We start from the raw sequence: 22,643 nt of genomic DNA on the forward strand, positions 1-22,643 counted from the left end.
ATTCCCATCAAATAAAAAGCTAACATTATATATTCCTCCTTAATCAAGTTATCTTCCCATTATACATTATTTTTCTTAATCAATGTACTATCACAATTAGTAGCCGTGAGACTAATTCTCCATCACACAATCAAGACACTAAATAGTGAAACCAACCAATCTATTTCTATTCACATAAATTGAAAATCAAGTTTTCAATTATTTACTAATCTACCTACTTCAACATGAACATGATCCTTTTAGTAAAGAAACTCACAAGTGTACTTGAAAGTTGAACAAGAATAAAAAAACAATAGATAACAATGATGATAAGGATGAGCTCCTCTTATCAATTATCATGATCAGATAAGATCCCTTTTCCTTATTACCTCCATTGATCTGCCACCAATTTGTTTCCTTTTGAGGACATTCCATTTTCACCGCACACACCAACATGTCCTTATATTCCACAGAGACCAAAAGACAACAGTGAAAAAAGCAGCTGAAACTGGTGGTGGCTATCCAAAAGAACATGATTCTAGTTTTTCTATTTCCCATTATTAAAACCTCGGTTTCTCCGTCTTTGTTGGAGACAACCCAATACATGTTTACTCACGTAACCACTCTAATGTCCACCCCTTTATTCTTCTTCATTCCCCAATTTCACCTCTCTAATGGCATCAATCACGCTTTCTTCTGATCCCTTTGCTTCAAAGACTCTTCCTATATCCTCTTCCAGTTACTGCATTCAGCTTGGGACATCAAGGGTATTGCTCTATTTTAATATTTCTTGTGTATTTTGTGAATGAGCTGATTACAGTGACACTTCCTTTGTAGATCTCTGCTCGTGCGTTGATCACTGGGAGAATTGAGCAAACCCATCTCAGATTGTCGACGGAACTGAGGTGAGTGACTGGCCAGCATTCTCTTCTGTGTTGACAATTTGTGCATGTTTGGCTTTTTATAATTGATTCTATAGCTTGAATCAATTCTGTGTGAGTAGCTTCTGAGTTTTAGAATTGATTCTGAGGAAAAGAGAAGCTGGTGCTGGTCCAAACATGCTAAAATATTTTCTGGGGGGACTCAATTTATCCTTACTTTGCTTCTTAGTTTCATGCAATCTAGATTTGTTGAAAAAATAAATGAAAGGGGTTACAGACTTTGATTCTCCCTGAACTGTTGAGTTATGGCATACTTTATAAAGGAAAATAAGTATTCTAATCACTTGCTGATTCGAGTTGTGGATTTGCAGTGTCACTATGCTTGATTGGATATTGATATTGCAATTTTGTCTTGTTTGATAAATCCAAATCTTTTTATCACTGTTCTATAAATGGGATCTAATGTTTTGTCTATTCATACTCAGTCTGCCTGCATCTGTGATTTAAATTCTTTCTGATCTGTATGGATATATGCTGAATTCGAATCATCAACTAATTTACGGGGTTTCCAGCTATTCCTTAAAAATAACAAGTTAGAACAAGTCATGGTTGTCTCAATAACACTAGATTTCAATTGTTGGGAAAAAGTTGGTTGTTGTTGTTGTTTTTGTAATGAAATCCATCGTATTCTTTTTCCCCCTTCGTGTGTGGCTCCTAGTACTATATCTTTCTCTAATGTTTGCAGGAGAAATCAAGGTTTCACTTTAAAGGCTTCTATGGGGCCTCCAGGACTTACAGAACAACTTAATAACAGCAAGCTAGATACTTTAGCTGAAGCTGAAGATGAGTGTGATATATTTAATGATCTTAAGGATAGGTTTCTAAGTTTTAAGAAGAATAAATACATGTAAGCTTCAGAAAAGCCCTGGTCAGAAACATTCATTTCTGTTGCTTAAAATAAGGAAAAAACTTATCTAATGCTGATCATGTTTTATGGCAGGAAAAACCCTGAGCAGTTTGAAAGTCTTGCCAAGGCTCAAGAACCAAAGGTAATTGCTCTCTGTCTGTTTCCACTTTCCAGTACCAGCTCCTTGGGCCAAGACTTTTGTTGTTTATTGATTTATGTCTTGTTGTGTATTCCTTTCTGTTCAGTTTTTCAATTTGACTACCAAAGCAGTAGCAAAAATAAGTATTCTTTAATCTTTACTAACCATTCCTAGAGCAGTTCATGGTTATTGCCTGTGCAGACTCTAGGGTATGCCCCTCAAATGTTTTGGGATTTCAACCAGGAGAAACATTCACGATTCGCAATATTGCTAATTTAGTTCCTCCTTTTGTGGTATAACTTTCACCGCTATTGATTTATTTAGTTGTCTGCTTTTTCCAATTTACTTCTATTGCTATAGTATTTAAAGAGATAGTGATATGTCCTGTTATTTGCTTCTTCTAATTTTTCTCTGATACAGAGAGGACCCACAGAAACAAATGCTGCACTAGAATTTGCTGTAAACACCCTTCAGGTAAGCAAATTTTTTACCTCCAAAGTGCCGGGCAGAAATTTCAAATGCTTTTATTCATTTATCCATTATCTAAGTACTTCGTATTTATTCACATTTTCTTTTGGGTGATTATTTAGACATTTAGATTACATAATGATTTTGGTTAAAATTGTGGTTGGTCTTGTGATAATTACAACTTCTATGGGAAGGTATAATTTGAAGAGTTGAGTATTGGAAATGAAGCAACAGAATACTTATCAGCCTTGGGCTTAAGTGAAGTAAACCTTGCAAGAAATAGTTGTAGAATATTTGAGTGTATAAGATTCTATTAAATTTCTTAATAAATGGTCAGAAAATTGATGAAATAGCGCACCTGATTTTGAGGAGAGACTATTATTTTCGTTGCAGGTTGAGAACATCTTTGTCATTGGCCACAGCTGCTGTGGAGGTATACGCGCCCTTATGAGTATGCAAGATGATGCCAGTGCAAGGTGCTTAATTTTAGTTGTTGGCTGTCCTTTTGCTTTCTTTGGTAATAATGCGCTGCGCCATACATTTCTCACTGGATTTTTTTTTTTCTATTTGAATAGCTTTATAAAAAATTGGGTTGTTATTGGGAAGAATGCAAGAATAAAAACTGAGGCTGCTGCTTCCAACCTCAGCTTTGATGAGCAGTGCAGCCATTGTGAGAAGGTGATATTTTCTTTTCTTAGAATTGAATGTGTAATTTGGCTGTTGAAATTTCAAAAAAGTTGAATCATATGAACTGTCCCCAGATAGGGCTAGATGGTTTATGGGTTTAGGCAATCCCCTGTTCGAGGGGGTTACGCTCATATGTATTATTCCTACGATCCAAGTCATAGGAGTCATGCAAATGTTATTTCACAAAGAAGTTGATTATGTTGAACACTTTCAAGTTGTAATACTTTGTGTTCTTTTTTTACAGGAATCCATTAATCATTCCTTATTAAACCTACTTACTTACCCATGGATTGAACAAAAGGTGGCGAATGGAGAACTCATGATTCATGGTGGTTACTACAACTTTATTGACTGTTCATTTGAGAAATGGACATTGGATTACAGGGGAACCAAAGTGGATGGAAATGGCAGAATTGCTACCAAAAACAAAGCATTTTGGTGCTGAGTTTTTACTTCTACTTTCCTGTATAATGTATTGTATTGCGTTTCTAAAATTTATACTTGTATGACTTTAAAAGCACAGGATGAATAATGTACTTTTTCACAACTTATAAACTAACTTAATTTAAACTTCATATCGCGCCTCTATTGATCATTGCTTTCTGGAAAATTTCAAGGTCATAATGTACTATGACCTATGGGCATGCTAACAAGTAGACTGCTTTATTCTTTATTATTTATGGGATTGGAGCTATTTATCTGTTATGATTCCCTCTGTTCAAATATTTTCTAAATTTTTTCATGTTGTTTAAGGCCCCGTTTGGATAAACAGCTTAATTAAGCGCTTATGGTCATAAGCGCTTATGACATAAGCGCTTATTCATAAGCTATTTTTAAAAATTTATTGAAATAAATTAGAAATAAGCTGTGTATAAGCATAAGCTGTTTTTCATAAGCTATCCTGAGTAGCTTATGAAAATAAGCTGAAAATAGCTTATGGCAGACCATAAGCTGTTTGCATAAGCTTTTCCAAACACTGACATAAGAGCTTATGCTGTCAGATAAGCTCAAATAAGCTCTTCCAAACTGGGCCTAAATCAAAAGCTCCTGTAAACTAAATTTTCACCATATCACTGTTAAAGAACTGGTGTGGTTACTAATTAATCAGAACTCACTGAAAATTTCTATCTTCAAAAGGAAAACCAATGCTCAGTCACCAGACTTTTGCAACAAATTCATTGTCAAATGCGTGTGAAAGTTCGCTAAACACTCAGATAGGTGCTGCATGCCTTATGTAGTATGTACCCAAATTGCAGTGATTCGATATCAGTTAAGAGTTATCTTCTTCAGCATGACATAAAAAATGTTATCACATCTAATGCCATTATAACATGGTAAGCGAAATCTTGATGGAAAAAGTTCATTCATTCAATTTGTTTGTCATTCTTTGCTTTGTGTTCATCCTGACAAGGCATTAAAGCAAGTTCTATAATTTTGCGCTTCACACCTTTAGAACTAACAAGAAATTTAGCTTCATAGTGGCTGAATTTCATGGACAGATTTGTTATTTTCTATTGCCTGCTATGTGATTCTTTAATAAATGAGTTATCATGGTAGGTTTATACCTACATGGATATGTATGAACATGAACATGTATTTGGGGATTTATATGCATGCTGGACATAATAGATTAATTGTAGACTTATAAGCACCTTATTCACCGACTTTTCTGACTATAAATTTAATAACGATTTAGTTTGCTTACACTTGTCATTTTTGTTATTTAGCTCATTTTATGTGACAAATATGCTCATGTGCAACATTGGAATGTTAGATGAAACTGATTGATGAATATGCATGACAGGATTCTTACAGTCCACAATGTTATTGTGGCTACTTCATTTATTGATATGTATGCTAATTGTGGGGTGAATTGTTCAAACTTAAAACTCTCCTTACAAAGGGTAATTTTACATAGTATGGTTGGTTTTATACTAGGTAGTTATGGGTACTTCTCAATTAATGAAGCATTTTAACTTGTTGAGAGTCTTCACTAACTTTGTTTTTAGAGAGATCAAGGGTTAAAACCAATACAAACTTTATCTCCTGGACGTGGGTGTATTGGATGTGAAGTATTTTCCAAGGTTGGAAGTTCTCAGACTCTGCTCCCACCACAAGATGGTCACCACCACCACCATTTTCAACCAAACCTCCATCAAGAATGACATGGTCACCTCTGACCTGCCACTAGGCAAAGTCACTGGAGCTCCACCCTTCGGCAAGGATTAAAGCCAACATTTCCGTAAACATATAGATAAAAAGAAAACTTTCTTAATTTCAAGTAGGACGGAAATTGGACTGAGTGTCAAATATAGAGACTTTTGTCATAGTTCTTGTCACTTTCTCATGAGTATTCTATTGGATATTCAATTCATTCATACTGAAAAAAATGATAGAGTTCATTGTCTGAATGATTTAAAAGTGAGTTAACAAAATAGAACTTCAAGCTAAAATATTTTCTTGTCATGCAATCTGGATTTCATAATTAATAACAAAACGAAAGAGTAATTTACAGAATGATAATCTCAAATAATGGAAGTTCAAACTCATTCCTCTTATTCCCAGTTCTTCCAACACTAAAAATTGAACACCTGTTATTATGAATGAATAAAATGATTCATTGAAGTGTAATTTTCATCATACAAGTATTATATAGCTCAATTGTGTCCCACATAATTGTCCAACAAACTAACAACTAGTTTCGCGGGGAAGGGATTAATCACTGCAATTGGTGATTAATCAGAAAAAAACTAACAACCAGTTTAACCATCTAACAATTATGGTTAACTGTTGAACTGATTCTATTTCTCCCTATTTTCTAAATTACAAATAGGATCCAATATCTGTCTCTCTGGTTGATTACAGAGGCAAAAAACCAAAGCTAATGATCTTGTACAAGTAGAACTACAGATATCATTACTTCCATATTTGTAATGGCAAATGGTAAACTGCAAAATAGTAAAATAAAAATGACATTTCTATGAACTAATCTTACATCTGTCTCATTAGTTTCATAAAGCATAAAAACTGAAGTACCAATTATTTCATGGAAAGCATAACTCCTTGGTATATTAAAGTTTGATATTAATCACATATATAACACAAAAGGGTAATTCACAGTAAATGTACCTGGTTAACAATAATAGCTCTCTACACTATACAGCATAGAAGAACCTGATAGGCTGATGAACATGTGGCTCTATATGAGTTTAAAACATTGATCTTGATTACTTCTACAAAAGCCACATATATTTTGTACAGTGAAGCTTTCCACAACAGGACAGCTTACCTTACCTTGTTCTTGTGGTTTTACTACATCTATTGATTTGAGCCTCCAATAGGAATTATTTTTATCTACTCATATAGTAAAAGAAAAACTAGAGCCAGTCAGTTCTTATCTCAGTTGCTACAGGCCTAACTTAAGGTATAAATTGTTGTTAATTTAATTTGATGTCAGAGGTTCCATCCTCCAACAGGTCACTTTTTTGTTTTGTACTCATGTGCATACACTTATAATGTACACATTAATTATTCATGGAAACAAACAACACTGACAACTAACTTGGGACCGCAATCTTCAATCACGTGAATGGAATCGAAAGTATTATTGGGGTTTGATTGAAGCATTGCATGCAATTATCATATTTTGTGTTCAAGGCTGTTAGTAAACCTGAGATCACGGGTTGAATACTGATCATGTTACTGGGTAACAGAGAATGAACACTGTAATACTGTATTACAGATTATGAGCGTGTTTGGGTAAACAATTTAAATAAGTCCTTATATTAATAAGCATTTATCGCTTAATGACCTATTTATAAGTTAATTTGATAAACTTAATGAAATAAGTTGAAAGTAAATTATAGGTAAGCAAAAACTCTTATTTATAAGCTAATATTAACAACTTATGAAATAAGCTCAAAACGGCATAGATATGTCATAAGTTATTTACATAAGTTTTCTCCAACACTTACATCAACGTTTATACTATAGGATAAACTCAAATAAATTCTTTCAAATGAAGTTTAACGTTAATTCAGCAGAAGGTCGAAATCATGCATTTTAAAATCAAGTAGTTCTAGACTTCAATTTAAGGATTTTAACATAAAAGGTGGTGGCTTATTTAACTGCACTAGAATCTAATTGTTAACTATGACAAACATCAATAACTTCTTTATGCAGACTATGATAGGCTACAGCTTAATGAATTTCCCCCCCTCCAATTCTCCAATATGAATTAACATGTGGATGCAGTAGCTGAAGTTGGTTGGTTTCACCTAGCAGAAAAGGATTAAAGTTGGTACTCCAATAACATTAGAGCTTTTGATTTAACACAAATATCCACCACTAGAGATGGAGCCAATCTTGTTCGAACCGTGGACATTCACATTCCCATGGGGCTAGCTCTCCATGTGGGATCCAATATCATTAGATGAAAGTTAAGCTTACTTTTTTTTAAAAGAAGTCCAAAACAGAGAAGAAAATAAATTGAAGTTTATAAGCTTGTCATGACTGGTATGACTGGTAATTTGACAGGGTAGTCTTTATTATCATTACATCTACGTTCACATGATGTATATGAAAGAAGTTCAAATAGTTAGAAGTTAGAAATATGGTATAAAACTTTTCATGTGTATTCACAGCATAAAATTTTGGAATAGTTGGTTTAGCGTTTCACTTGGAAACAAACAACATGCTGTTATAACAACCTATGATTTCACTTCAACCAAACTACAGGCTGTTCTGATCACAACTTATCCTTAATACCAGCCTCACAGGACTCACTGTCTCATCTATAAAAAGCCAACCTCAGAGTCATTACCTCAAGCATACCAGAACCATTTGCATAGACTGCTCTGTCTTCTGTTAGCTCCAAAAATGGCTCTCAGTTTCTTGTCATTCGTTTTCCCACTTCTACTTGTAACCTTCTCATCATTTATCAGTGACACAAGTGTTGCAGAGGCACGTAACCTGCCACAATTGTCAAAAATACACAAACTTTCCAAACTTGAGTTGCCTTCTGTGATCCCTACTCTGCCAGTGCCACTTCCATCCCTTCCACAGCCAGGTTTGCCTGCTCTTCCAATGCCTGATGTGCCTGGAATACCAAAGGTGCCTGAAGTGCCTGGAGTTCCTAAGATTCCTGAAGTGCCTGGAATACCAGAGGTTCCTAAAGTGCCTGGAATACCAGATGTGCCTAAAGTGCCTGGAGTACCTGGGATTCCTAAACCATAGGGAAGAACTTCAAGTTCCAAAAGTCCATTCATTTTAGTTGTATTGTGAAATGCATTACAGTTGTTTTCATCTGAGAGTGGCTCTATTGGTGTTTCATTTGTACTTTGTTATTATTATGTATCATTAAGTTACATGTTATGTTTCAGTTTTCAGGTTGTTTGAGTCAGTTTTACTACAACATACTGACTGTGATTTGTAATCATCCATTATGGCATAATTCAGTTGTGGATTATAGATTATTAACTTCATCTCTTTCTCTATTCAGATATGATCTAATACAATTGTATAAATTGTCATCATGACATGTTTGTTCAATATCCTTTGCAACTAAGAGTAGCTAGTGGCGATTTTGGCCCTATGAAGATATATACATCACATTGGTCCTTATGTATTAGGGACATCAAAGGTCACTCAATGATAATTAATCCATTAGTTTTGTCATTCAAGGACTAATTAATTTCATGACACTTCAAGGGCCAATCACTAATTTAAAGACCAATTAAGTTGAAAACTGAGATTTCAAGGACCAGTTTGGTGTATTATAGACTAAATTAATGTACTACTACAAGACTAGCATGATTTTACATGTATCTTTTGAGGTTAATAACATTTACTCTTCAAAGTAAAGATCAGTTCAAGTTCCAGACGTAGGACAACATGAGAATTTCTCTAAAAAGTTTCCTGCAAATTTCAGCCTCTCAGGCAGAGTTCATCCGTGGGAGAATTACTTTCTCAAGCCTTTTATGAACCCCTTGGCACAAATTAAATGCAAATTAAATGCCTTTTATGAACCTCTTGTGTTAGAGTGGTCTGCTACTCTTTGTTGATATATGTATCTTTTTCCTAATAAAAACATGGATGCGTTTTAAATCTCCTGATAGGTTACCAACTTGTTCAACAACCCTACCAAGTATCATTTGAGCTTGGGCATCAAATTAAACTTTCCAACATATAAAAAACTAAACAGTACGGTTTTGTACACGAATTTGGGCCAAACACAGAAAATACTTCACACTTTGATATTCTTTAAAAAATAGGTTGGATATCCTTGATTTGAAATTTTGAATCTCCAATGTTTTAACAGGCCAACCACCACGAACTCATCAGTCTAAGGAAGGTTAGCTAACATGAACAAAACTCTAATGCTGTTGGCCACAAAGGCTTGTAGTCATTATGTATAAAAGGTCTTCCACTAGTCCCTTAATTACACACACAATCTCAAACCAAATATCCTCTGCAGATACATCAATATCAATATCATTCATCACCAGGCAAAGTGTATTTGAATTGCCATGGCCTCCTACTACAAGTCCTTCATCATGGCCTTCTTTTTCATTGCTATTTCCTTCTCAGGCATGGACATTAGCATAGCAGCTCGCCATCTTCTGCAGACAGCTCCAGTTACACCAACTCTACCAAAACCAACATTGCCAACTCTGCCTCCATTCCCAACATTGCCTACTCAGGGAGCCAATCTTCCACCTTTGCCTACAATGACAATCCCATCTCTTCCTACAATTCCCACAAATATTCCAACTCTCCCAAAGTCCACTCTGCCACCACTTCCTGCAGTCACTTCACTTCCAACAATCCCCACCACCATGCCAACCACCATCCCAAAGTTCGCTCTGCCACCACTTCCTGCAGTCACTTCACTCCCAAACTTCCCCACAATCCCAACCACTATGCCATCAATCCCTTTCTTTTCTCCACCACCTTCCACAACCAGCCCCTGAATTCATTAATGAAGCTACTCTATGTGCTTAATTTGGATAACTAAGCACTAATCTTTGGGGTTCGGTTCTGGACTTCACTGATTAATTAGCTGATCAACTCCTTTCTACTATACATGTTGTTTACCTATATATTACTGTGTTATTTGTAGTCGTTTTTTCCCTTCATTCTTGTATGCGTGGCGTGGGATTATTGTATTTTTCTTCATTACTTCATGTATGTACTTGGAGACCTATTGTTATACAATACACTAAAAATTATGTTTGATCTTCATAAAAATGTGCTTGGACGTTACTGGCTTTCCTAAGTTAATTAATTGCTAAGCTCCAATCTACTTATAATCTCGCTATGTGTAGATTAGATAAAGTGTTGTGATAAAAAAATAAATAAGTGTGGCTGCTGGGATTCGAGCCCAGGTCTCCACGGCCACAACGTGGAATTCTTACCACTAAACTACAGCCACTTCATGTTAGGAGTCATGAAATAATACAAATTATTCTAAAAACATAATCTTGCCCATGATAACAAAAAAGTGTAAAATGGAGGTCATGGAGACAAACGCCTAACCAGGAAAAGGAAATATAACTGATTATTCTTTTTTAAATCGAATTATAAACTATTAATAAAATAAATTTTAATATAGTCCTGATTAGTCCATTGGATTCTGGGTTAGTAACTCACATGAGTCAGTTAGATAACTCCGTCCTAATATATGTATAAACATACAATAAACAACATACAAATTTGTTAAAGTTCTTTAAAAAAAGTAAAAACGCATTTCTATATGCCGAAAATCGCTAGAAATGTATATGTCTCAAGTATTTCGTTTATTATAAGTATGTTTAGAAATCATTATTGTTTAATATAATACATAGAGATGAACATAAATTACTTTATGTTGGTTGAGTTTTTTTTACTATTCTTGAGGAGCTTTTCTAATATCTCCCTCATATTCATCCTCCATAGTCACAAAGGATTTTCTGACTTGTTTCACTAAGTTTCTCCCCTCATTCTCTGTCATAATTGTTCATTTAAATACATGCTGCCCATGATTTTTTTGTGCTCAATTTGGTGATAGGCTAAGAAGCCATCTATTGGAGAGGGCCCTTAATTAAGCTAGCAAGTAGAGCTATCTTCACATGATCACATTAAACAACCTGTCACTGCATCAAATAAAACAAGGATAGTGTACTTGGATACTTTGTTTTGTTATTAACCTTTGTCTATTACTGGATCTGATTATTTCCTCAGCATGTTTGCTAAATCAACACAATTAATCAATGGTATTATCAAACACAGAAATAAACCAATTACTGGAACACAAGAAAGAAGCAAGACATGCAATTGAACAATTCGTACAAAATCCAATACACATTTATTCACTAGAAGTGATTTTAGAGCATTTTACAGTGGAACCAAACATGCTATGAAGGTTCCATTGATACATTCAACCCCACCATTGGTGCACTGCAACTCCCTCATCCCTCAGCCTTCCATACAAAGCCAAGCACTCCCAATATGCTCTCCTACTCTTCTTTCTCTTCCCCTTCTTCTGCCACCATTCATTCTTACACTCTAGGAAGAGTTCATCCACCAAATAGATTGTCCTTTCCTTTATCATCTCCTCCACAACCTCTGCTTCTGCCTTCATCACAACATACTCTTCCTCCTTCACATGCTTAGATAACCAAGCAGAAACATCATTATCATCTTCTGGTACAAACAGAAGGCTGTGAATTTCAAATTTTGTATCCTTCTTCGGGTAATTTCGCTCGAACCATTCAATCACACCCTTATTTTCCTTTGACAACAAGCCTGCACTAATGAAGAGTCTTCGATTGTAACCTTCAAGAGAATCACCCAACAACTCAGGCAGATACTTGATCTTCTTCAAATACTTCCTTGATTTGATGATTCTCTGTCTCGGTGGCTCCAAGAGAACATCTTCAAGACCCTTCAACGCCTCCTTCTTCGTTTCATGGAGAACCAAATTCAGTTGCTCCATGTTTTCAGACCCAGATGCAGAGCCAAATTTAGAAACAGAGGATTGGGAAATTGATGAGAATCCCCTGAGAATGGTTGGCAACGTGACAAGAACCATAGCCATAAACAGGAACCTGGACATAATTCGCAAAATCTGTGCATCAGGAACCCTGATAACAAGAACTGCTTCAGGATTCAGAACAATCGCTCCACCATGAAAATGCAAATGCTTCTTCATCTCGCTAACTCGCTTCCCTGATTCCAAGGCTAACCGAGCGAAACCAAGATCGTGATTGGATCAATTGTCCAAAACGACGATGACCCAGATGAAGAAAAGGTCAAGATGAATGCCAACAACGGGAAAAAACAGAGCACTTTAGCGACTGCAAAACCTGGAAGCGGTATGGTTTCCACCCACGAGAGCTAGACGGTTGTTTAGCGTTCTAGACCATAAGAGCATCAATTGTCTCATCCTCTGGACCTCCATTACACGGGTTTGATACAGATCGGTGGCGTTCACCCAGTTGTTGCCATCTGAGACTGGAATTCGAGGAAGATGATACGAGAGAGTGATGAAGAAGAAGAAGGGTTGTGAATGTGAATGAGACGCAGAGAGCGAAGAAGAAGATGGTGGTTTATAGAGGGAGACAGAGGAAGCGGTGTGGGGTGGAGATGAGCTTGTCGTTTGCGAGGTACCATGTTTAGCATTTTGATACCGTGTGAGGACAGTGTTACTGTTTATGTTACATTAACATTCCAACTGAATTACAACATACTTTGGGTTAAAATTTAGGATTGTGCTTCATCATATGGTTGGACATTGGATAAATGACAACTAGTTTGTGTTGTTTCCCTTTTTTCTCATCCATATTCTTCTCTATTGAAAATTTATTTTTCTATTCTAGAGCTTCGGCAACTAATTTGTTTAATTATGGTACATATTATTATGAAAAATGAAGAGTAACAACTAACAACATGCCATGAAAGTTTTATGTAAACTCTTTGTAGTTTCAACAGTGTAATTGATTGAGCGTTTGATTAACACAATATGGACAATGTATTGTTTCCTCAGTAATGATTGACTAAGGTAGCGTTTGGTGACGGAACGGAACAGGACAGAACGGAACGGGACAGAACATGATGGAACAGGACAATAATGTTTTATGTGTTGTGTTTGGTAACTCCAAGTCAATAGAACAGAACCATGATTTTAATTACATATATAACCCTGCATGTTTAATATTTGATTGAGGAAAACAAATTGAACTCAATTGAACATTTTGCATAGAAACCGTTTGTTATTGGTTACTTCATGAAATAATCACTTATTTCTTTAAAATAATCACTTATATATTGTTTAAGTTGTTTCAGTATGCTATTGAAAAAAGCAGAAACCTAATTATCTATTTAAGCTATTTTAAGTGCGTTTGTTTAGATTAAAAAATATTGATTTTTAACTATAATTTTTTTAAGAGATTTTGAGAAAAACATAAGTTGATTCGTGTTCGACTACTCTAATTAAAATCACTTTTTTTTTTATCTCCCCTCATCTATCAACATTGATTTTCATTATAAGCTAAAGTAACTGTTTCAAATAATTTGTTTTCAGCTTCAGCTGAAACAAACAAAAAAAGTGATTTTTTGATTAAAAAGTGATTTTTCCCAAATAAGTTGAATTAAACGCTCTAATTGGCTTGTTTATCATTGCTTACAAAAACTGATTTTACTTTTGAAAAAATAATTGATTTTATTTTAATTAAGTTGATTCATGTTTGATTACTCTAATTAAAATCACTTTTTTTTATCTTCTCTCATCTATCATCATAGGTTTTCATGATAAGCTAAAGTAACTGTTTCAAATAATATGTTTTCAGCTTCAGCTGAAACAAACACAAAATGTGATATTTGATTAAAAAAGTGATTTTTTTATTTTAAAAGTGATTTTTTGATTAAAAAGTGATTTTTCCAAAATAAGTTGAATCAAACGCACTCTAATTGACTCGTTTATCATTGCTTACAAAAAGTGATTTTACTTTTGAAAAAAAAAATTGATTTTATTTTAAGTGATTTTTTTTGAAAAAGTAAATTTTCATTTAACTTTGTCTACAAATATAATAAGTGCTTTCAATTTTATAAATGATTTTAAACTGTTTAGATACATAAAATTTCAAATATAAATTAGGGGTATTTTTGAACTTGCAAAAGTTTTAAGGGAGTGTTCTGTTCCATTCCCTTCCGGTCCACCCTTTTCCAGGGAACCCATGTGTCATGTTCCGTTCCCTTCTCACCTGTCTACCAAACGCTACCCATTCCACTTGGGCCGTTTAGATACTTTTGCAACACCTACCCATTCCATTAAAATGTTGAGAGACACATGTCTCAAGTATAAGATAAAAGACCCCCTGTCCCTGATTCCCTGAAAGGCAACAGAGAGCAGTAGAAGGAAGAGAAACCAAAGAAACGAGATCGTCGTCGTCGTCGTCGTCGTCGATGGGAGTGGAGAAGCAACTGTTGAGGCCCGGAACCGGTCCCAAGCCTGTTCCCGGTCAGAACGTGACTGTTCACTGCACTGGTTTCGGTTCGTTTCCTCTTTCTCTTTCTCTTTCTCTTTCTCTTTCCCTTTCTTTCTATCATAAACCCTAAATCACTCAACTAACTCTTGTGTTGTTTGATTTTCATGATCAGGGAAAAACGGTGACCTTTCTCAACAGTTTTGGAGCACAAAGGATCCTGGCCAGAAACCTTTCACTTTCAAAATCGGCCAAGGTTCTGTTATCAAAGGTATGTATATATATATATATATGTATCCCTTGATTGATTGTTCTGATCATACAAGAGATTTTATGTTAAACTCCAACTATCTGTGCCTGTAGGATGGGATGAAGGTGTGTTAGGCATGCAAGTTGGTGAAGTTGCTCGTCTTCGGGTACTACATCTGTTACTGTTAACTATTCTCTGCTTGCTGTTCTTTAATTCATATGCATATGAAAATTTATAGCTCTGATAATGAATTAATGATATCAAAGTATCCTAGGGGCATGAATTTTACACATTAAGCAAAATTAACTATGGCTATTTGGAGGAGATAGTGCAAATATTATTAGGGGAGTGAATACAACATTTGAACACTATTTTATTGAGGAAATTTTCTCTGCTAAGGAGTAAGGATCTTTGTTGTGATTCAGATTTTCACTTTGTTGGAATATCCATGATGGTTATTTACTTCGGAACATGTATGTTTTTGTGTGCATACTTCAATCTCTTCTGATTTTACATATAACAGAGCAGTTTTATGCCATACGAACTATCCGGTTGGTGCTGAATATTCCCTTAGCTGTTTGTTTGTTTTTCTAATGTGTGTGACTGGAGGGTTTTCAGTTTGAATGAACCCTGTTATTCATGTTGTTGGTATTTTCTTGCAGTGCTCCCCTGATTATGCTTATGGTGCTGGTGGCTTTCCTGCTTGGGGAATACAACCAAACTCTGTCCTGGATTTTGAAATTGAAGTCTTAAATGCGCAATGAAAACCTTGTTAGCCTGTCTAATGAATAAGGATTATGATGAGTATCCTCCATTTACATGGACATGTACTATTGTATCCCCACTTTGTGAGTGGTATCTATAATGGCTACTTAGTTGAGTTGTTTAACTGAAATACTAAATAACACTTCAGTGATCTCAATCAAACTAATATTAGATTGGTAGCCTTCACTTTATTTCTTCATCATTTCTCTACCAATTTGCTGATCAGTACTATTTGGCAATGCATGATCTATAGTTCCTAATTCCTAGTAAAAGGTTGTGGAGGGAGGGTTATTGTTGATTCTGAAGAATCTCGTTCTTCACCATGATTCACAAGTTAATTATCTGACCCCGTAATAGGCATTTTTGCTTTTGGGATTTGCACTTCGTTAATAGAGCTATTGCTAAATACAAACACTTTGTGCTAGTTGCATGGCAATAGCCAACATTGTCTGAGTTTCTAGCATTGTGCTATTTAAGGCAGCGATCCTTTGGAGTTCAACCATTTTGTCTTGAGCTATATAAGGAGGTAAGCAGTTGAAGACTCCCTAAAATTTTACTCACTTTAGCCCTGAACATTTTGGATTGTATGCAATGCTTATCCTTTGAGCATATCGGTGCATTTTGTCTCAGCTCATCAACAACCTAGGTCTTTGTCTGCTTTGGATATTTTGTCGGAACCTGGATCTTTCTGCTGAGGTTACTTCTTCCCTTCCCCTACTCACCATGCTTTAACTTCTCAGCCTAGTTGACAAAATACAAATTTGCATATTTCCAGTTATAGGGTAGACACAAGACAACTCCCCTATGAGCACGTATGGCTATGTAAAATTTATTTTCACAAATGAGTCCCCAACCAAGTTAACTAAATAACGATATACAATAACAACAAAAGCCTTATCTTCAATATGGATCAAACTAAATAACAACACAGCAAGCTAAAATATGATTTTGTCCGATTTTGTTAAAAATGAATGACTATAGTACGGCTACACCATCACCTTAAGTATTTCTATCAAGATAAAAAAATGTGTTGAAGTTTGAATCGTTTGGAGCTCCCTGTTGACAATGATGGTTTTTCCTTATATTTTTCTTATAAGTTTTCTAATGTTTTAGTAATTTAGAGCAAATTGTATTATGTATTTGTGGTGACTTGTTGTATTACTCCATTAGGGTTTATGTACCCTTGGTTTGTGAGTACCATTTGACTTGGGTTAACCCTTAATCTATTCTCCCTTAACAAAATAAAATCATTTTTTTTTAGACAAAAAGAAGTGAATTCAATTTATGTAAATTATGTTTTACACACATGAGAATTGCCTCTCACGTACACGATCCTCCCTAAAATATCCATTTTCAATGGGATTTCTTAGAGCCTGTTTGGTTTAAAAGAAAATAGAAGATTTTTGTGTTTAGAAAAATGAGGGTAAGTGTTACTTTTCTGTTCTTAACTCTCTAAAACTTGTTTAGAAAAATGAGGGCAAGTTCTACTCTCTAAACAAAGAGAGATAGAGAGAGATAAATCCAAACAAACTCTTACTACTTACGATCAACGTTTTCAAAAACTGGTTCAATTGTGGTCCCAAAAGTGTACCTTAAAATTTTCAGCACACCCTAACAAGAGAGTGAGTAGTCTGAGTTGGTACTACATCAAGTGATGGAGAATTTTCAAGTTGTTAGTGTTGCATTCCTGACAATAAACTATGACTAAGCCTCCCAAATTTTAATGGAGAAAGGATGATAACTAAATCTCTAACTCTATATCAATGTCTTTACATGAATATCTTTATTTTGATACTCTTGATAATTTTTCATTTCGGGTTCTTCTCCCTTAATTTATATTAAGGATAATGTAGGCTTCTCTCTCACTCTCTCCAAAAAAAAAAAGAGTGAGAAAATTACAACTGAACGAGCTAATTTTGCATTGCAAAGCCTCATTCTTCACTAGAGAAAAGAAGATAATGTAAGCACGTTTTATTTCATAATTAGCTCCCAAATGAATTTTACCAACTATACTAAGTTTAAAAAAAAAACTATACTAGTAGTGGTTCTGATAAAGCTCACTGAAAAAAGAAAAATGTTATGCATTTGTGCGGTCTTTGCCCTTTAAAAAAGAGAAGAAAATCATAATTCCATGGATGTTCTTTAATGAATATTAATAAAGGTTAAAGGGAATCCCTGAATTCCAGCATTTAGCCTCTGAAATCCAACCGCACTTTGGTGTACCTGTAACCCAAAGGGAAGACCTCATCATAGATTTTGGTATTTGGTGCTTATGTCCTCCTCCACTTCAAGCAAAATGGTGTACCACCATGCATCTAATTTACAGTATTATACATACATTATTGGCTTGTATTGGCCTCTTTTTAATTTTGGGTCCTTTTTCTTCTTCTTTTGGCTTTTTATCAGATGCACGGGTGTAATATATTAGATTGCATGATTGTAGTCAGTGGGCTTAAAATGGGTGTTGCAATTGATGGATCTATAGCATTTGCATAATTCTCTTTAATTTTATTGTCATGCTATTTGCATGATTCATGGCAATTTACTCACTTTGGTGGGGGCAATTGGGCTATTGAGATTAGTTGCATTTCAATGGCTAAAAATGAGCTTGCTAATGAGTGCATTAGATTATAAATGAGTGAATGGCACATGCATATGTATCTTGTCAGACTGCAACTCTTGTTTCAACAATGTTATTGTCATCATAATTAATCTAATTATAACTATTCAACCGCATGATAAGTATGCTCATGCTTTTGATAATCACCATTAATCAGGGCCAGCACTCAGCAACATCAATGCATTCTTGAGCAAGTTTTTCAATTTTGTGTACTATTTGCATATTAAGAAGGAGCAATTTTACTGGTCCAAGTTACACCTTAGGTAAATGATTAATCAAGATGATCTCGATAATTTTAGTGAGAGGCTTAAATCATGACTTACAAAATCATAAATTTTACATATAAAACCATATTCAACTAAAAAATTTAAAATCAAAATCATCAACTTCGATTAGAGTGTGTTTGTTTTTTTTAGAAAAACACAGAATCAATTATGGTAGAATAAAATCAATTATGAATGAAAATATCGATGTTTGTGATTTTGGTTTCTTAACCAAAATTAATTCTGGTAGAAGCTCGAAAAAATAGGTTTTACGTGAACATAATTATATTTGAGATATTATAACTGAATTTCATAAAATTACCTAATCATTATTTCATAAATTTAAAACATAAATTATTTCATTTTACTAAGTTTCAAAGAAACTCACTTTTACTATAACTATATTACTAAAATAAATTATCACAATGTTGATGCAAACATGCACCAAATGGTGTATATAAAATAGTAAAATTAGTAAGCATCTACTGATGAAACCTGTAAAAGAAGGGTAAAAGTGAGATTTGGTTGTCTATATAGTCTGCCCGTGCACAAGCTCCACTACCTCTTTTGTTCATTTTCCTCTTCTGCTTGCACTCTTGTCCACTATTCATTGAATTTTCGTTTCATTTTGTTCTATTCTGCTCCAATTTTGAAAGCCAGTCCCACGAGTCTTAATACTTCTGTAAGTCTTTCAAGAACTAGTAATTATCTGATCCTATGTTCTTTTTGCTTTCTTATGTGGTTAGTTGGTAACTGAAAAAACATTAGTTGCTAAGAACTTTGAGGATTGAAGAGCAGTTTATTTATTTATTTACTTATATAACTATATGAAGATTTTGGTTCATAATTTCATATAGCACTTAGCAGTTCCACTGTATTATGTTGCCAAAATGAAAATGAAATTATGTAACCCAAGTACACTCACACTGTCCAAAATAAATATTTGAATTACATCTCATAATACTCTAAAACAAGAGTATAAGAGAAAAAGCAAACACAAATATAAACTTATAGTGTTTTCAGGTGCTAATGCTTGGTGTTTTGGGTGTGTTAACAAGGAGATAGAGATCCCTATATATAGCCTTAGACCCTCCCACCCCTCACTAATCTAAGCGATGTGGGGCTTCTCCAACATGCATAACTTGATCTTTTTTCTCCTTCATTAGCAATGCGAGATTTACATTGCAATCAACCCCAACACTTTTGTATGATATAATATTTTTTTCAGGAAAATTAGCATTGAGGGCATGACATCTGCCTGAAGCTCAAAAAAATTCTGCATATCTTAACTCAGAAGGAGAAATCAGCATGCGTTGGTTGGGTCTTTCAGTTGATGTGTTCCGCCAAGTTTTACGGTTGAACTTATATTGTAAAGTTATTCTGTAGGCCATTGTTCCCACAAAATCCATATTTTGTTACTTTGGTTAGTGTGTGCTACGTTTATATTGATTGAAAAGTATAGTGACTGGTGTGGACAAAAAGAAGTTATGGTGTGCCAAGCAGCAGGCCAAACTAAATTTCGGGCATTGAAACATGAGAATGGCATTGAAGGTGAATCAACAATTATTGTTAGAGTGATTGCATGCTTTCAACCCTTGCACGATTGTCAGGTTAGTGTCTTATTGCAACTCTTTTCCTATAACTTTAGGCATTACTATGAAGCTAGCTGTTTGATGGAAATTTTGATTTATGTAATTGTATCTATTTTGTCTGAAGCTTCTGATATCAGTTATGTGATAATTTTATGAGCTCATAGGTGATGAATATTATCTTTTAACTCTTTGCAGGCTGAGTACTTCCGTCAGTTGCTTAAGCCTGTCACGTAGATTGCTTCACATTATTTCGTTTAAAGCTGGAATTTGTAATTTTCTTATTCTGTAATTTGTTCCCAAGAGAAGTGGCAAGTTATTGAAGATCCCATATCAAAGCATTATACCATTGAGTGTTTGATTGTATTGTTCCCAGTGCGTTGGATGGTTAAGGCTCAAAGCACTTGGCCTTGTCCACAGCATGTGGCTTGGCCGTCATTTTTCAGTGGCGCCTGCGGATTTCCAGATCCCAATTCGAGTGGTCATTCAGCATATCTGAATCCTAGGACTTATATTTTTCCTGGTGTCAGTGCATTTCCAGGATTCACAGCCCCTACTTCCCCAAGCCTGAAGACTGAGCAAGCCAGTGAAGTGCAAGAATTCTTTCAGTATCCTAATTCAGAACCATATTTGAAAGAAACACATTATAGAGGGACTGTGCAAAATGCAAACCCTGCACCTCTTCAGAAGAAGTTACTTATTGTTGACCAATCTGGTACCAATACTAGATTGTTTTATAGTCCTGTCTTCCCTCATGTCCCGAGTCCAATTGTTACCGCTACACAATTTGCTCAGGCTTATGATGTGAATGGGGAAAGATGGGCAGCTAACATTGGTCAAAAGCATTTACCAAAGTACAATTTACCCGAAGAGTCAGATAAGGATCATATAGTTAATGAAGGAAGTGAAATGCATGAAGACACAAAAGAAATCAATGCATTGCTTTATTCTGATGATTCTGATTCTGGTTCTGATGATGATGATGAGGTAACAAGTTCAGACCGTTCTCCATTGGTTGCTAACAGGACATTTATGATGCAAGAACAGTTTGAGGATACAAAGGAGGAGGTTGCTAGCTCTGATTGTCCAAACAAAAGGCGTAAATTAATCAGTGGTGGATACAAAAGATTGCCATCCCCTGTGGACAGTGCTATTTCAGTAAGGCTAAACGAGACTGGTGAGGATGTCAGTGATGCTGAATCAAGGTATTCTAGCGACCAAGTGTATTCTGCCAGGGGAACTAAGGAAGATGATTCAATAATAGTGGGTGATATTCAATTGAAAAAGGATAAAATCCGTGAATCACTGAGAGTTCTTGAAAATTTAATTCCTGGAGCTAAAGGAAAGCATCCACTGTTAGTCATTGATGACACTATTGATTACTTGCAATCTTTGATGTCCCACAAGGGTATACTTGGGGTGAAATATCACTAAGTGCTCCTTGTGCTTATAGTATGCTGATTGAAAGAAACATGAATGGTAAAGAAAGGTTTGATTTGTGGAGTTCTTAACTTTTGTTGCATGATAAGTTTGAACTTAGCAGCATGCTTGCTTCTTTTATCCACTTTCTCAAGGTGTATTTATAGTTTAGCAATAAAGGGGTGAATTGAGCAATGTATAGTACTGCTCTTTGCCACTGTATTTGAAGAAAAATGGGGTATGGGATTTCAATTTGTTGACCAAAGTTCTTACTATCTTTAAGCCTTTGGAGGATAAAAGGTTACACAGATTGAATAGACAGGAGAATGTAGTGGAGGCTGTGCTGTAAATGAGGACACTTTTTTCTCTAAGTGTTGAATTCTCTTGGTGATTAAATGCATGCGCGTTTGGTAACTGAGGTCCCACTCTCCACCCTCCTTTTTAATCCGGATTTTATGCTTTTGTCCTCTCTTCCATATAAAGTACCAAGAAAGTTTCAAATGTTTGGGAGTGCTTGAATGAGGAGCGTGGTGTTTCATCATGAGTTGCTGGGACCCTTTTTGTGGTAAAGGCTATCTTGTTTTATGTGTTGAGGGTGGAATGATAGGCAAGGCATTTTCTATTTTCTACGTTGTAATTGAGTGTTCTAGGTTTCTTTTTCATGATGCTTTTGTTGTGTGTTTTCGGTTGAGTCATTGTATGAATAATTGGAGTGTAGATGTTGGGGCATGTGGTGTGTTCTGGTTTATATGAGCACTTTTTTCCCAAAAATTCAAAGAAATAGAGAAGGAACAAGGTAAATCCCAGAAACTAAAAAACTAAACACTAGCATCTAACCCAAATTACAAACACATGCTGACTCCTACACAAAGTGGATCCTATCAAAAGATAAAACTACAGAACCCAAAACTTATTGTGAGATAACCCAATAACATCGGAAAGAAGAGGGTAACCTTCTCACAGCTCAAGTATGAAGCTTACCCTCTCCTTGCAATCCCCTAAAAGAAAAGCTCCAATGAGTTATAATATAGTGTAGACTAGGTCCAATATATAGCCTTGGTCTCCCCCTTCATTGATCACATTAAGCAATGTGAGACTTCTCCAATAGCTAACAAAAAACCAACTATCACCCTCATCTTCACTTTCTCCAATATCTCATTCATCCCACCCAAATATTGCTCTTTTGTACTGCTCATATTGAGTTTATCCTCTAT

The 22,643-nt window shown here is 35.2% G+C and overlaps 6 protein-coding genes and 1 non-coding gene across 7 annotated transcripts; 5 read left to right on the plus strand and 2 right to left on the minus strand.

Annotated features, from left to right (window-relative positions):
* The first annotated feature begins 396 nt into the window (after positions 1 to 396).
* On the plus strand, positions 397 to 3,636 carry LOC130724651 (beta carbonic anhydrase 5, chloroplastic). The gene is made up of 9 exons (XM_057575929.1): positions 397 to 746; positions 817 to 884; positions 1,606 to 1,767; positions 1,861 to 1,909; positions 2,086 to 2,199; positions 2,327 to 2,380; positions 2,768 to 2,850; positions 2,950 to 3,052; positions 3,306 to 3,636. Exons 1-9 carry the CDS (start codon positions 654 to 656, stop codon positions 3,504 to 3,506), a joined length of 927 nt encoding a protein of 308 aa, XP_057431912.1. The 5' UTR covers positions 397 to 653; the 3' UTR covers positions 3,507 to 3,636.
* Positions 3,637 to 7,872: 4,236 nt separating this feature from the next.
* Positions 7,873 to 8,544, plus strand: LOC130726449 (protein PELPK1-like). Its single transcript, XM_057577707.1, has one exon. It carries the CDS (start codon positions 7,940 to 7,942, stop codon positions 8,294 to 8,296), a length of 357 nt encoding a protein of 118 aa, XP_057433690.1. The 5' UTR covers positions 7,873 to 7,939; the 3' UTR covers positions 8,297 to 8,544.
* Positions 8,545 to 9,486: 942 nt separating this feature from the next.
* LOC130723303 (uncharacterized) lies at positions 9,487 to 10,309 on the plus strand. The gene has a single exon (XM_057574298.1). The coding sequence runs from the start codon at positions 9,589 to 9,591 to the stop codon at positions 10,030 to 10,032; it is 444 nt and encodes a 147-aa protein (XP_057430281.1). The 5' UTR covers positions 9,487 to 9,588; the 3' UTR covers positions 10,033 to 10,309.
* Positions 10,310 to 10,421: 112 nt separating this feature from the next.
* TRNAH-GUG (transfer RNA histidin (anticodon GUG)) lies at positions 10,422 to 10,493 on the minus strand. The gene has a single exon. It is a non-coding gene; the product is annotated as a tRNA-His (tRNA).
* Positions 10,494 to 11,358: 865 nt separating this feature from the next.
* Positions 11,359 to 12,793, minus strand: LOC130725992 (uncharacterized). The gene has a single exon (XM_057577192.1). It carries the CDS (start codon positions 12,249 to 12,251, stop codon positions 11,478 to 11,480), a length of 774 nt encoding a protein of 257 aa, XP_057433175.1. The 5' UTR covers positions 12,252 to 12,793; the 3' UTR covers positions 11,359 to 11,477.
* A 1,590-nt stretch (positions 12,794 to 14,383) lies between these two features.
* Positions 14,384 to 15,724, plus strand: LOC130726333 (peptidyl-prolyl cis-trans isomerase FKBP12). Its single transcript, XM_057577583.1, has 4 exons — positions 14,384 to 14,591; positions 14,699 to 14,794; positions 14,887 to 14,939; positions 15,436 to 15,724. Exons 1-4 carry the CDS (start codon positions 14,504 to 14,506, stop codon positions 15,535 to 15,537), a joined length of 339 nt encoding a protein of 112 aa, XP_057433566.1. The 5' UTR covers positions 14,384 to 14,503; the 3' UTR covers positions 15,538 to 15,724.
* A 3,231-nt stretch (positions 15,725 to 18,955) lies between these two features.
* On the plus strand, positions 18,956 to 22,200 carry LOC130722030 (transcription factor bHLH143-like). The gene is made up of 3 exons (XM_057572617.1): positions 18,956 to 19,103; positions 19,650 to 20,031; positions 20,209 to 22,200. The coding sequence occupies exon 3, from the start codon at positions 20,395 to 20,397 to the stop codon at positions 21,442 to 21,444; it is 1,050 nt and encodes a 349-aa protein (XP_057428600.1). The 5' UTR covers positions 18,956 to 19,103; positions 19,650 to 20,031; positions 20,209 to 20,394; the 3' UTR covers positions 21,445 to 22,200.
* Positions 22,201 to 22,643: the final 443 nt, after the last annotated feature.

Source organism: Lotus japonicus, chromosome 6, assembly GCF_012489685.1.
Source record: "Lotus japonicus ecotype B-129 chromosome 6, LjGifu_v1.2".
Taxonomy (NCBI): Eukaryota; Viridiplantae; Streptophyta; class Magnoliopsida; order Fabales; family Fabaceae; genus Lotus; species Lotus japonicus.

Coding starts and splice junctions, on each gene's coding strand:
- LOC130726449 (XM_057577707.1), top strand. CDS start 7,940: ATGGCTCTCAGTTTCTTGTCATTCGTTTTCCCACTTCTACTTGTAACC.
- LOC130724651 (XM_057575929.1), top strand. CDS start 654: ATGGCATCAATCACGCTTTCTTCTGATCCCTTTGCTTCAAAGACTCTT. Junction 747..816: donor TTCAGCTTGGGACATCAAGG/GTATTGCTCTAT, acceptor CTTCCTTTGTAG/ATCTCTGCTCGTGCGTTGAT. Junction 885..1,605: donor AGATTGTCGACGGAACTGAG/GTGAGTGACTGG, acceptor TAATGTTTGCAG/GAGAAATCAAGGTTTCACTT.
- LOC130725992 (XM_057577192.1), bottom strand. CDS start 12,251: ATGAAGAAGCATTTGCATTTTCATGGTGGAGCGATTGTTCTGAATCCT.
- LOC130722030 (XM_057572617.1), top strand. CDS start 20,395: ATGGTTAAGGCTCAAAGCACTTGGCCTTGTCCACAGCATGTGGCTTGG.
- LOC130726333 (XM_057577583.1), top strand. CDS start 14,504: ATGGGAGTGGAGAAGCAACTGTTGAGGCCCGGAACCGGTCCCAAGCCT. Junction 14,795..14,886: donor CCAAGGTTCTGTTATCAAAG/GTATGTATATAT, acceptor CTGTGCCTGTAG/GATGGGATGAAGGTGTGTTA. Junction 14,940..15,435: donor GTGAAGTTGCTCGTCTTCGG/GTACTACATCTG, acceptor ATTTTCTTGCAG/TGCTCCCCTGATTATGCTTA.
- LOC130723303 (XM_057574298.1), top strand. CDS start 9,589: ATGGCCTCCTACTACAAGTCCTTCATCATGGCCTTCTTTTTCATTGCT.